The following is a 13,841-nucleotide window of genomic DNA, read 5'->3' on the forward strand; positions in this document are numbered from 1 at the left end:
CCTTTTTGGAGTTGTTGGGGTCTATAGGCGGTAAGAATGGAGAAACTGAACAATTTGGTCGCGAACGTAAATTTATTTACAAATGTCGTTCAATGTGTCCACCTTGGACTAGAAGGCAAACGTGACGCCATGCAGCTGCTCACCTTAACGTAGTTGTTTAGCACAGTTCGAAATTCCTTCTAGTAATAACTCTCGAGAGAGTACTCTTGAGCTTTGGACTTCCCGTTTAAATGTTCCCCGCAAGAAGATGTTGGGAGAAGTTATGTCAAGCTGTCGAGGTGATCTTGCAATTGGAATTCCCCCTATGGGACCAATTCAACGCTGATCACGTTTCCAATCCTCGTCGACGTATCTACCTCAGCACGTTCGACTTTCCAAAGTTTGATCTTCGAACCTAAGGATTTTGATCCATCTTGGATATCGTCTACTCTATCTTTCGATACGTCGTTTTAGAGAGAAAGAGAGAGAAAGAAAGAGTACATACCAGAAGGTATCCTATCTTTTTTACAAAATGATAGATCTTTTGACATCGACGTCATTACAACCTAAAAGATGATCGAGGCTCGCCAGGACACCGAAAGAGATAGAGAGGGACGAAAGAGGTCGATTTTAGCATACGTTTGTCACACATTTTTTGGCTTATGTCGCGTCATAGATTCTCAACGTGTGAACGCATTTTGAGATCGTTTAAACTATCGTAAAATCAGCTCTGCGCCAGAATATAGACACTGCAGATTATTCGATGGTCTTCGCAGCAGTCGACTCACATAAATTACAAAGCGCCTTTCGACCACCCTGAAACCTTCTCGATCTTCTCACTCGCATTTCCCTTTCCCTGACCTTTCTCGACATGCACCTTATATAGCTCCCATGACTCCTTCCCACAGTTCCTACATGTTCCAAGCATCCAATTCTGCGCTAACCGCTCCCCAATTTTGTTTCCACTGGCTCTCACTTCTCCACCGATTAAGAACCGACGAGAGTTAACCTTCTAAGCGAAAGTGCAAAATCTAATACAATCAGCCTTGACTCTTCCTCAACGACTACCTTTGCGTTCATCCCTTCGCGAGTTTCACTTGTACGATAAACTGTTATCGTTCGTCGTAACACCTGTCAAACATCGCACCGCATCGGATATATTTAGCAGTACTTGTCACCGTACATTGTGCACAATTTCGCAATAGTTCATCGGTCCCGCAAGATTAATTTTTCCCCTGGCACCTGTCAAATATCACATTCAACCGGATGCACTAATGCACTAAGTCCTTAAGTCAAATTCGATACGAAACAGTCTTACTACTCTTCCTACACTCTGTTAAAGTGTCACCGAATTGTCAGTCATTCTGTAGACCGCATCGATCTTTCGTTGACCACGACTCGACAGAGCTGTGTCATTTCAAGGGAATGCAATGAATCTTAAACAATTCACGCTAACTGCGAGTAATCGTTGGGAAATTCCGTGTCGTAGAATTCGATAGATCGAATCTTTCGTACTGGGTGGCACGTGAGCCAGGAGGAACGTTAAATATTTACAGACACGTTCCCTCGGACTTTCGTGTCTCATGGTTCGTGAACCAAGAAGGGGGATGAGTGTGCGCGAGGGCCACTTAATACAATATCTTCGCGAAGTTTCCCGTGAAATCATTTTGCACCATACCTGGCTGAGATGCGTCACATGGCTGGAAGCATAGTAACTCGCTCTGGAACCGCAGGGTCTCGCATAGAGTGGCTCCAGGTCCGCAATGGTCGCGTAACTTCCGGAATTCGCGCTTCCGGGTCGTGGGTCGACCCTAACCAGAACAGAACTTCTGGCCAAGCCGCCGGTGTCTGCCGCGGAATAGCTGCAGCAGGGTAGTGTTTTCCTGAAAGGACAGACGAGTCTGTAGCCGCGTAATGATTATACACGGGGTTAATTATTTCTGTAATGCACGACACGCGTTGCATCGTCCACATCCCCCACTGCACGAGTAATAATAGCGGATGGTATGCGCCGGGTGTTGTCTACCGCAGACCTTTGCACCGTCTTATCGTTCGTTGGATCATCGACTGTTTTCTTAGCAATTTGTGGGTACAGTGGGAACCTCTGTTACGAGAAGGGAGAGACAACGGTGAGGATGTGATAATGTTTTGGACGATGGAACAGTTTTCTGACCTTGATTGTGTTCCGCGTCAGTGCAGGGACAACGAGGTACTTTGATGAATTTTAAATTGAAGCCAGTATTCTTGGCTCGTTAACAGCAAGGGAGAACCAACACAGTGGGTAGTAGTGGTCACGAAGAGTAATATTTGAATAAATTTAATCTTCAAGCGTAGTGGTCTGTGTGACCGTCACTGATTAATTTGTACTTGGAAAATTATATCAAACTGTAAATAATTTTTTTATAATTAATAATTTAGAATGATCTGAATTTCCGAGCCACGAATATCGTAATTGGGTAGCGTTCGATAGGATTCACGGATGTGTAGAAATTTTTAAATTTTCTTGGAATTTATTTTTTTTTTCTTCAATTTTGCTCCTGTTGCACGAGTATTTTTACTTTTACTTCTAGTGAATTCTGTTGAAATTAAAATTGATAGTTCCAAGAACTTGTCGCGAACTCATTTTGAGGAATAGTTTCATTTAAACTGTTTAAATAGAATCCACGGAAAATGTTCTATAACTGTGTCAATGCTCGTGGTACATAAATGACGTGCCTCTCTACGTACGTTAATATTTAAACGTCGTTCGTAAATGTATCACCTGGCGGTCTATGTGTTAAAACGTCATTCATATCTTCCGACGAGAATTACACTTACTCGCGATGTTGCGAATGGCGAATTCGCGGGGTCGCGGAATTATGCACTCTTAACGAAAACCAGCGAATGCACTCTCCCGTGTAATAAAAACGTACGGGAAAAACGCTAGAGAGGACTGGGCTTGATCATATTTCAGAAACCACTCCAAACTACGGCCCTCGGCCGTATAATTCTCAATGGGAAATTATCTTTCATGAAAGTGTCCTAGAATTTTTTCGACGAAATTTACATTTCCTTTGGAGATGGTTTGTAATGCGTTCGGGATCGCCGTTCGCTTCACGTTCTTACCGGTAACGAGAGTCAAAGTCTAACGAAACCTTTAAAAAGTATTTCGCGAGTGATTTTAACTTGTCCGGTTGAAAATCAAGTATGCGCGACGAGCCAGTATTAAAAAGTTAAAGAGACTTAAGAATCGTGAATATTTCTGCGTCTCGAAAGATATGCTAGGGCTTTTACGAAAACAACGCGTTGCTCGAAAGAAGAATACAGAATGATTTGTACAAAGGGATCGATTGAAAGACAAATTTCCGAATGAAAGGTCCCGTTCGAAGGAAGACATCTTGTATATTCGAATATTTCAACACTTCGATGATTCAAATATTTTATGAGTACAATTCGAATAGAATTCGAATAGAATTCGAATAGAATTCGAATACAATTCGAATACAATTCGAATACAATTGGAATACAATTGGAATACAATTGGAATACAATTCGAATACAATTCGAATACAATTCGAATACAATTGGAATACAATTCGAATAAAATTCGAATAGTACTCGAATACGTTGAGTATCGATTCAATTTCAAAGTGTTCTATATTTATTAATACCAACTATTTCGAATGTCGTTTAATTTGACAAAAAAGTTCAGAATTAGTAATTACTCCACGGTAATTGAGCGCAAATTCGTCAAATACTTTCAATTTGATCGAAACATGCGAACATGTAAGACCACAACTACAATCACCGCGAAACACCAATTTCTCCCAAATAAAATGTTTCCAAGACCCAAGAGAGTCGATAAAATATAATTTCCCGCGTAAATCGCGTTCGATGTTTCAAACGTTCAAGAATTTCACATTCCCAAAATGTCAAAGAGTACGTTCTTAATTCCCGCGAGCCAACTTCCGAGACAAATTCTCGAATAATCCGGTCAAATCACTGAATCACGGAACCTCCACGTCGGGAGCAGACGTCTGGTTGATCGTACTTATCTATTCCCGAGTCAGACAGGAGGACACTCGCATAAATTCGAAAAATCTCCCTTTTCTTTCCCAGGCCCGTGCCTCGTCGTACTGAAAAGTTACCGAATCCGCCACGGTATCCTGTTTGATCGATTCCGTCGAAGGTCCTCGTGGCGCGTGAAATTACCGCTTAGCCCGCGGGGAAAAATTTTCAAAGAGGGTCTCTACCCTCTTGCGGCGCGATATTAGAGCGGAGAGAGGGCCCGTGAAGCAGCGGGATAGGAGGCCGAGAAACAGCGCCGGAGATACCGAGAAAACTGAAATACTGCGAGAGAATCCGCCGAGGAAACGGTTATCGATATTTCGCTCGGGTTTATTGGCCGTTTTGCGCATGTAAATCCGGCACCGTGATTCGACCAAAGTCGAGCGAAAAAGTGGAATACGTAACGCTCAACGATTTTAAACGTTCGGCTTGTTTTACGGATTTCGCGACTGGGTTTCACGGTGCATTGTTTCGATTTATTTGCGTCTAGTTCGAAAGTTACTACGAACAGACGACAGAAAAGTGTTATCGATACGTATGTACGTTAACGATGAATGTTTCGGGTCGAACAAAAAGGGCGATGTTGGGGAATCTTTTTCGACGATTTGGAATTTCTAATTTCTGATACAGAAGATTAATAGATACGTTAATAGTTTATTTTTGAGTAATTTTAAGTAATATTTCTACCTTTTATTTGGTAAAGAAATGTCCTAGGAACGCACTAGCGAAATTTCCTAAGTGCATTATAGTGGAGCAGATTTCATTAGTTCTAATGGTCAGAATTGAACTAACTTTAAATATTTAGAAACTAAACAAATGTCGCTACTGTTGTACGTAAGAATATTTTAAGAATGTCGATTCGTTTAGAATAGACAAGTTTTCTAAGAAAAATTTTTAATTTTGACAAAAATGTGTCTCAAAGTGAAATGATAGTTGGTGCAAATTTCTTGAAGATTTAAAGTTTTGAAAATATTGTGCCCAGAGAATTATTATAAAATTGATAAAACTGGCAATGTTATAAATCTCTGAAATGAACTCTGTACGTGAATAAAACTTTCTCGAATTGAATTTTGTTTAACGTACAATTTTTGAATTCTTCGAGTATAATTTATGTTTCGAGAAATTTTACGTAAATACTGTCGGAAAATGTGCAATTTATTCCGTGAACGGTTCGAGAATGGAAAAGTTTCTTAACGTTGTTCGCGAGCCACATTCGGCCGCAAAGAGCATCGTGTTCTCGTCGAACCCCAAAATTGTCCTTTGTGCGTTGAGATCGACGTGGTAACAGGAACGAGGGTGCAAGGATGTGCGCTGTGTTTACTCGAGCGAACGGATGTAAAATCTGCAGTCTCACCCCCGGAGGGAACGAACAAGGGGCAGAGAAGGATCCAGAAGCCTCGTTTTCCCGCGCGTTATCAGGCTGAAGAGTCTCAAAAGAGCTAATATATCCCTCGAGAGACAATTGGTCCGTGTCGAGACTTTCCCAACGTGAAACAGAGAGAGAAAGAGAGAAAGAGAAGTTACTTGCACTCGACCCATGTCCATCCCGTAAAGATTCCTTTCCATGAAAGTACCTAACCTATTAAAATTTAAGATTATTCGACCGCTGGCTGTGCCGTGCTTGGAAAAAATATCGAGGCTGCAATTACATTCGTTTACGGTACGAAATCTGATTACAGTAACTCCCGTTTTCAAGTGACGATTTTCACACCGGATGCAAGCAACGAAACAATTCCGACGGGTGTTTATGTGTCTTAGGGAACGATCTACAGAGTAGTGTGGCTGGAAGGTACGCAAACAAAAGCTCGCCGAGGGAGATAGAACAACAACGAGCGAGTCTCGCATTACATACGCTCGGTAGTCGTAATTTAACAGCGACACCGCGTGTACGAAGGTATGCTAATATCGCTATAACGTAAAATATGTTCTTTCGATTTTATGCTTTTTGTTATTATTTTGAATACTCGTTTATTTTTAGATATTAATTTATTTTTTAAAAAGACGCGAGAAATTGAAGAGTCAAAAACGTGATAAATATTAAATCCTGTTGTTAAAGATTATCTGATAAAGTATGGTTTAGACATTTTTAGTTCATGTTAGTGTAGAAGTTTTGACAGCTGAGTGTATGTAGTGCGAGGCTCGCTCGCTGTTGCTCTATCACGCTTCATCTCGTTGGGTGGTTCTCGCGTGACGTCGGTTCGTGATAAAAATTGTTACTTTGCTTTCAAGTGAACTGATGGTTACGATTTCTTTTTACTTAAAAGCGAGAATTATATTAAAAGAGAAAAGAGAAAAGAATTGGCTCGAATCGATTTTTTAAATCTGCAATAGATTTTGAACAATGGATCTAAAATTTTGTATATAAGAAGTTATACGTTAGTTACGTAGATGACAAATTAAATTTTGAAAAATTAATTACACCGAATAAGACCGTATAATGTGTTCGATGTAATTTCTATTTGGAAGAGCAGATTGTTCGTCTCTTTGAATTGCATTTTTACGGTAAAAATATTTCACGCGTGTATGTTATATAAAATGATTCGTTTGCATAGTGGAAAAATATGCACGGGTGTAACAGTCAGTGACGGAAAATATAGAAATGAACACTCGTGGTAAATGTGAGGCTTGCAATAATTTAATAACACCCGTCGAGGGACACTTGGACCACTGCGGGGAAATTTAAAAGCAGTTTAAAAGTCGTGAAGTTGAAACGTTACGAGTCTCTTGATCTCATTTTTATAATTTTATCGCGCTGGAGTTCGTTTCATTGATATCGCGTAATCGTGGTAAGGAAGCATTTGAATCGTTATTACCAGAAATAACTGCAGTTTCACCAAATGCGTAATTAATCTACATACAGAAACGAGAAATTCTCTACTGTACCCGTCGTTAAGTAGATTTCTCGTACACTCGAGCTTTAATGCGAGTATTACGACGAGCGTCTCTTAATTACAGTTAGACTTAATAAGGGATTTTAATCGAACAACGTGCTCCACTATATAATATCTCGTGGGATACTTCCCGTTAATAACACTTATTCCTTATCAAAGCTGGAGTGACTCGCTGGGCAAACGTTTTCTACATAAAAAACCTCATACTTTTATAATAATACCGTGAAGGGAGAACACAATTCGTGAAGAGCGTTCTGTTCAAGTACTCGTACAAGCATAAAAATCTACATACCACGCGATATTCTCCGCTTTAAATAAATTACCGGCGAAAAATAAATATGTACATTTCCGTTTGATAAAATACGAGAGCTTAATATTTACCCGATATTAATATTTATCGCAACTTCCTTTCTCTTTTATTATTCCTTCAATACGTTTCCACATATTATTCACGAGATTTATCAATAGCCTTTCGAAGTTGTTTTCGCATTGGTTTACAATTTATTATTTACTATCCTTCGATTGTTATTACTATTTACACAATAATAATAATTAATGAATTGCGAGTCAATGTAAAAGCAACTTAAAAGAATATTATGTATATTTTAATATTGTACATAAAATATATACGTATTTAGAGCTTTTTCAAAGATCAAGTACGCGATATGGTAATGGTTCGTACAGGTAACAAATATACAGAGTGTTTAACACGTTCCTGGACAAACATTACTCGCCCATTCTACGGTCGAAAATTACACATCGTTAAAAAATTATTAGCTTTAAAATTTCAAATATCGAACGAACGTTTTCACAGGCGAACAATTATTCATTGTTCGCGTACACGGTAACGTTTAAAATAAATCGATATTTTCGAATAACGTTTCACTTATTTATTATTTTCGTCCGAATGAAAAACGTTGCCCAGGTCCAACCGTGTCTAATGCTTCACCGTCACCGAGTATTGCTTAATCACCGTAACAAGAAACGAGCTCGTAATTACAGCGGAGAGAGAAATAAAAATTAACGACAAACTGGATGAAGCGAATCTCGCTCCGCGGATTTGAATTATATCTTTTCCGCGCAAATCGCGCATAAAATCGCGTGCCGGAAGTCTCGGAAGAATTAATATATTCAGAGGAAGTATGACAAGTCTGCATAAAGAGGAGAAAAGCTAGAATAAAGAGAAGAAGAAGGGCCGGGGAAGTAAAAGTTTCCTGCTCCTCGAAACTTTGTCTTGGATCTCTTCTTTTACTGAAATTTCTTCGGGTAAGATCTCCTTGAGCAGTTCATAATGCATGCATCACGAAATGGGTTATAAAAGCTCGATGAAGAAACTATTCTTTCATAACCCAGGGACGGTGTTCACCGCTATAAAATAATCACAAACCCACCGTTGAAAATTTCAGACTAAGTATACATTAAAAACTAATTCGAATATATTTCAATTATATTTCTCTGTACGGTTGCTTCGATTGCTACAATTTATCAATGAAAAATCTTCCTTTATTTCGGAGTGAAATGTCACACGAATTCTATTTTAAATTTCAACGTTGTTTTATTAAAGTTTCATTCCCTTTTAAGTACAACATGATGAATTTTGAACCGCGAATTTGACTTAAAATTCAATCGTACACAACCGAAGCGTTGTAAATATTGAAATCCGTTCGAATTTCATGTTTAACGCAATTACTTTACTTATCGATTACACGATACGTAAATAGAGACATGATTGACGTAAATGCGGGAATGGAGGTTAAACTGCACGATGATTAATGTGTATGCGCGTACCGTGTGACCGCGAGGAAAGAACTGTTGAAAAAAAGAGGAAAGATGGAACGCAACTGATCTTAATTCTAAAAAAAAATATCACACACTCTATCCTCCATAAAATTAAATAATTCCCATCTAAAATACTTTTTCTATTTTTCAAAGCGACCTGCTTTAAATGTCTACCCTGCAGATAAGCAAAAAAATGATTTGACGATAATAATCGAACTCAATCGGAGGGAAAGGATTATTTGACCCGAGTCTCATATTTCACGGGCAAATTTACACAAAATGAAAAGCTTATTTCAATTTTCGTACTTTTATAATTTTCTAAATACAGAGTTAAAGAACGAATTCTATACAATGGACTCCCCGTTACTCTGAATTAATAAAATAAAGAAGAGTAGTCGGTTCGTAAACGTTAACTATATCAAAGTAGAACGTATAACTTTTATCAAAGAACGAATCGACGATGATCCTACCCCCGCGTCTCACCGTTATTTAAAATAAACGTAACACCGACGATGGTGCGAACGGCGATCGAAAATTGGTTTTTAAGCGTCCCACCCTGTATACAACGTAGGGGCAATCATTCTCCTTTATCGGTACAAATAGGGGAAGCGTTTTACGCGTTAAAGTTGGCCGATTCCAGCCGTGCATCCGCAAAGAAGACAAGTGTTCTCTGTTCGCACCGTGGGGAGGAATAGCTGGGGTAGGAAGAAAGGGGAACAAGGCTGAGGAGAGGATAGTGGTTTCCCTTCCTCCGGATCTCCTGCTTACGTCCTCTCCCGGAGGAGTCCTCTTGAACGGAGGCGTGTAGCCGTGCAATAAAATGTCGGCTGCCGTGCCAAGCGACCGACGGATCACCGGGGCTTCTTGAAAGGATATTTCATGCGGACGAGTTCCTATCCAGCTTATCCCCGCCCCCCACCCCCCACCCCACGCGAATACCCCGCGGGGGTGTAGAAATCTTCCACCGTCTTTTTGTCTCTTCCCTTCGGTGAACCAGGTCCGGCCTTCGAGATTCTGCATCCAACGGGGGAAATTCGCGACGCTCGGCAACTCGAGTCCCAACCGACGACTTTTCGCTCCAGCTGCTCGTGGAAAATGAGAACGCGACTGACGATACGTGAAAACCCGTCAGCCGTGCGAATCTTACAAGCGACGTGTCCCGTGCACCGCCGTGCACCGCCCGATTCCGATTCCCTCGCCAGAGACCCCGTCGCTTTGCTTTTTCACTCCTACCTATGTACACTGACCCGAATAATTTACAACTTCGTTTCACCGAAATGTTTACACGACACTTCGTACCGGCGACACGTTAAATTAACGGAATTTTGCGAACGCGATAATTAAATGACTTGAACCGGGGTGGATTTATTTTCGCGCGAACCAGGTGAGTAGAAATTTGAGTCTTGAGAAACTTCGAGGAACTGATCTAACCCGGATACAAGTACGTAAATATACGTAGGCGAGAAGTTTTTGATAGGGTGTAAAGAATTTTATGTGAACGAAGATCGTCGTTGTTGATAATAGTATTGATAATAATAGAATATATAATTTAGTAAAATGTTTATACACTCTAAAAGAATTGTATTTCATTTTCACAAAAAAGAACGAAATGACTTGACGAATAACCTAGTAATATTTGACGGTGATTCTAAAGTTGTTTTTGAAAGTAAATTATTTATTTTTCTCCATTCGTCTAATTGTAGGTATTATAACGTACGAAACGTCGGTTTGCATATTAGATTTTTTTCATGTAAAGGGAATTTTAACGTTACTTTCGATTATGGTAACTTCTGTTGTACAAAATCGGCCAAGTTGGCTCGAAAGCGGGGAAGGTAGCGATTTAAATCTCGAACAGAAGGTAATGAGTATAGTGATACCGCAGTAGCATTGGTAACGTGAACAGTTGGGGGATTGGTTCTGCGACTCGAATCCGGTGTAATAATTGTCGCACGAAAGTGGAAATTACTGATAGCTATAGACAAATTTCGTTGGAAAATTGAAGCAAGAATGCTCAGCCAGGTGCATGAAATTATACTTACTGTGATTCTTGAATGCGAGCCTTACTGTTGCGAATATACAAGGCGCTCGCTACGCTGCCGACTACTAATATTAAGGCGCACGCACACGTCGCAGCAACGTAAAGCGCCCCGGCACCGTTTACCAGAGATCCAGGCTCCAGACGAACCGAATCGTTCCTTGGAGGGGCTTCCACTCCTGGAAAAAAATGGAGCAATCATTTTCGATGAATTTTCCTCAACTTCTATGGACGAGTATCGACATGACTCGAATATTCGGTAAACGAAATTCGAATACCATTCGAATACTCGAGTATTCTAAATTCTTGTCACAAAAACATTCGAGTTACGATTTCAATTCGAATGAGAATGATAATTCGAATACTATTCGAGCGTTCAAAATTGTTGCACATAAATCGTTGAAAATTTCGCTGATAGAACCCTATCGATGTACCTCGCGTTTCAATATCGAATTAAAGTATACTCGCTCGAAGAACCGTGCGCCACCAGACGTTCGAGTAATTCTTGCAAATTTATACAATCGCGAGAGAAGAAATTTCACGAAATTTTCTTAAACATTCCCAGATAGCCTCACGCGATCCTCACTTGTGAATCTTGAATAATTTCCATCGTAAATTATCATCGTGAAATTATTATTTCCGAAAGTTTCACGCACGGTGAACGCAATTCGTTAATTGGCCGTAATTGCCGCTGTTGATGAAATCGTTAAACGAAATTTCTCTATGGTACGTATCATCAAAAATGTATGTTCGTAAAATTACGATATCGCGGGCCCGCGAAAATTTCTACCGAAGTTCGACAGTTTGGACAAAGCTAATGCCCGCTGTTGGTATATCGTTAAAATTCTGGCATCCGAGCGTGACTCTGACAGCGTAATAACAGAGAAATGCGGCGATTAACATAGATTCGTGCACGATTTAATGAGCGGACTTCTGCGCCGCCGTGAAATAATTGCATTACACCCACAAAGCGTGTTTCAGCCGCATTACGCTATCGACAATCCATTTTGTCGATTGAACCGTTTCCCGCCCGTGCCACGTACGCGCATGAAAGCCTATTTTCATCGAGAAACCGTTGACACGCTGATCCATCGGTCGTTTGTAGGGGCGACAAACGCGACAATTTATCGCGCAATGAGTCGATACATCGAGTTGGCAACGATAATTGCATCTACTCGATGCGCGTCATTTTTTCCTTTTTTTTTTTTTCACAAATGTAACAACAACCGAAAACGCTCCAACATGTTTACCCGATATTGATACCTTTAAATTGAAGAGAAAACAACAAAAATGAAAAAATAGTAGGTACAAACGATTATCTCAAATAGTTATCAATTTGCACATTTTTGGTTATCAGGTGCTACAAGTTTCTTGCAATATTAACCACGCGAAAGTGCGTTAATTTTGAATGTTACACCATCCGAATGTTCTCAATACGAATATTTGAAAGATTCTTAAAAAACTCACTGGCTGAACTTTAAAACGATGCAAACAAAAAACACATTTACTTCCCATTGAGCATTATCAACGATTTGATGAGTCTTCCGGATGAAAAAAAGTCCGAGCATGACTTTACTCTACTACTTTCAGTTACACTTACTTGAAAGTGTCTCTTTCTTCGCTAATTCGCGCAAACAATAATTGAAAATCGTTTAAATTCACCGTTCTCTTGGAGCGGTCGAGAATTCTCGACCGACCGTCGGTTAAGGCTTCCCGGGGGTCTCGATATTTCGACATTAAGCGAGGGACCGCGTACCGTCGAAAGAGTCGCGTAAGCCATAGCCCTACGATGCAATTCGTCGCACGATAAATCCTTGTGTCCGTGATCCGTTTTATCGCGCGTATCGCGATGCTATCGAATCAACGACATCGAGCAACCATGCGGGTGGGCGTAGGCAGAGGAAAAGCAAGGAAGAGCGGGCCAGTCTAACCAAAGAGAGGAAATCCCTTTGAATCGGACCTCTTGGCCTGTTCGGTCCACCGCGAACGACGAGTCTTCTACAATGCACAGCGCACCCTTTGGAAGCCCTCTCGGATTTCTTTTCACGTTCGTTTGCGCTTTCCGCCCTACATAACCCTTTGGATCCGTTCCGCCTTTATGCTCGCGGGATCCCACGTGCTAAACAAAAGTGGAACATTTCTTTTTCTTTTTCTTTTCTTTTTTTTTTTTTTTTCGCCAGTCGTTCGACAGGTTCGATGCAAATTTCAACGCGAACCGCGCGCGGTGATTCGAGTTCGTTGCAATCGCATTTTCTTCGCGGACGAGGACTCATCTTCGAACGCGGTAGCGTATTGTTCCTTTTTTCGAGGATTGTATTGGAAATTGAAATCCCTTTACGCTCCGTCGATTCGTTTTCTCCGTGCTTTGAACTCGTGGCCTCAATTCCATCGTCCTTTCTCTTCTGTGGCAAACACAACCAAGAAAATATGACAAAGTCTAATAGATTGCACAGGAACTTCATTCTGCCCTCGGAATTACAGTTTGAATCTTTGAGGATGTTTCTGTTCGTCGACGGAACTTTTTAACCACGGCTCGGATAAAGGGGTAATATTTACGGGTAGATACCGTTAGATGGACGCTGTAATTCGATTACTATGAAACTCCGAACGCTTCGAATTTCGTCAAACTATTTTCATGGAACGAGATGCAAACTCAGATTTTCAGCTGGAGAGAAGAGGGACAGGGAGGATAGGTACATAAATATTGGTGCAGGATGAACAAATTGCTGTTCCAATAAGGGTCTGTCGCAGTATTCTTTTCATCAACCGAGGTTCACATTGAAGGGTTGAAAACACAAGGTTGGGGATGAGGAACGTATGCACTGATAAAATTTATATTTTGAAAGGAATCGACTTTGCAATTGAAATCTTCTTTCCAGGATTAATAGTTTGGATCTTGGGTCCAATATCCAAAATATTGGAGCGAATATGTTTCCATCCCTTCGTTGTGAACCATAGTCGATCCGACAAGAATACAGGGAATATTTTTAGATGTTTTCCAGATCTGCCAAATTTCGTTAAAATCGGTGATGGACGCTTCGGGATGGTCGCTTACAAGTCTATGCGTCGAGCTAACAAAGAAGTTCGAGTATAGTCTCGAAGTACTTCGC

General features: G+C 40.5%; 1 protein-coding gene across 1 annotated transcript in view; it reads right to left on the bottom strand.

The window, feature by feature from the left end:
* The window catches only part of LOC143149184 (tyrosine-protein kinase Dnt), a 140,331-nt gene that overhangs the window by 25,568 nt on the left and 100,922 nt on the right, over positions 1-13,841 (bottom strand). Inside the window, exons 4-5 of the mRNA XM_076316349.1 lie at positions 10,736-10,910; positions 1,658-1,862 (exon numbers count right to left, since the gene is read on the bottom strand). Coding sequence (XP_076172464.1) covers positions 1,658-1,862; positions 10,736-10,910 — 380 coding nt within the window. The remainder of the gene's footprint in view (positions 1-1,657; positions 1,863-10,735; positions 10,911-13,841) is intronic.

This window comes from Ptiloglossa arizonensis, chromosome 1, assembly GCF_051014685.1.
Source record: "Ptiloglossa arizonensis isolate GNS036 chromosome 1, iyPtiAriz1_principal, whole genome shotgun sequence".
Taxonomy (NCBI): domain Eukaryota; kingdom Metazoa; phylum Arthropoda; class Insecta; order Hymenoptera; family Colletidae; genus Ptiloglossa; species Ptiloglossa arizonensis.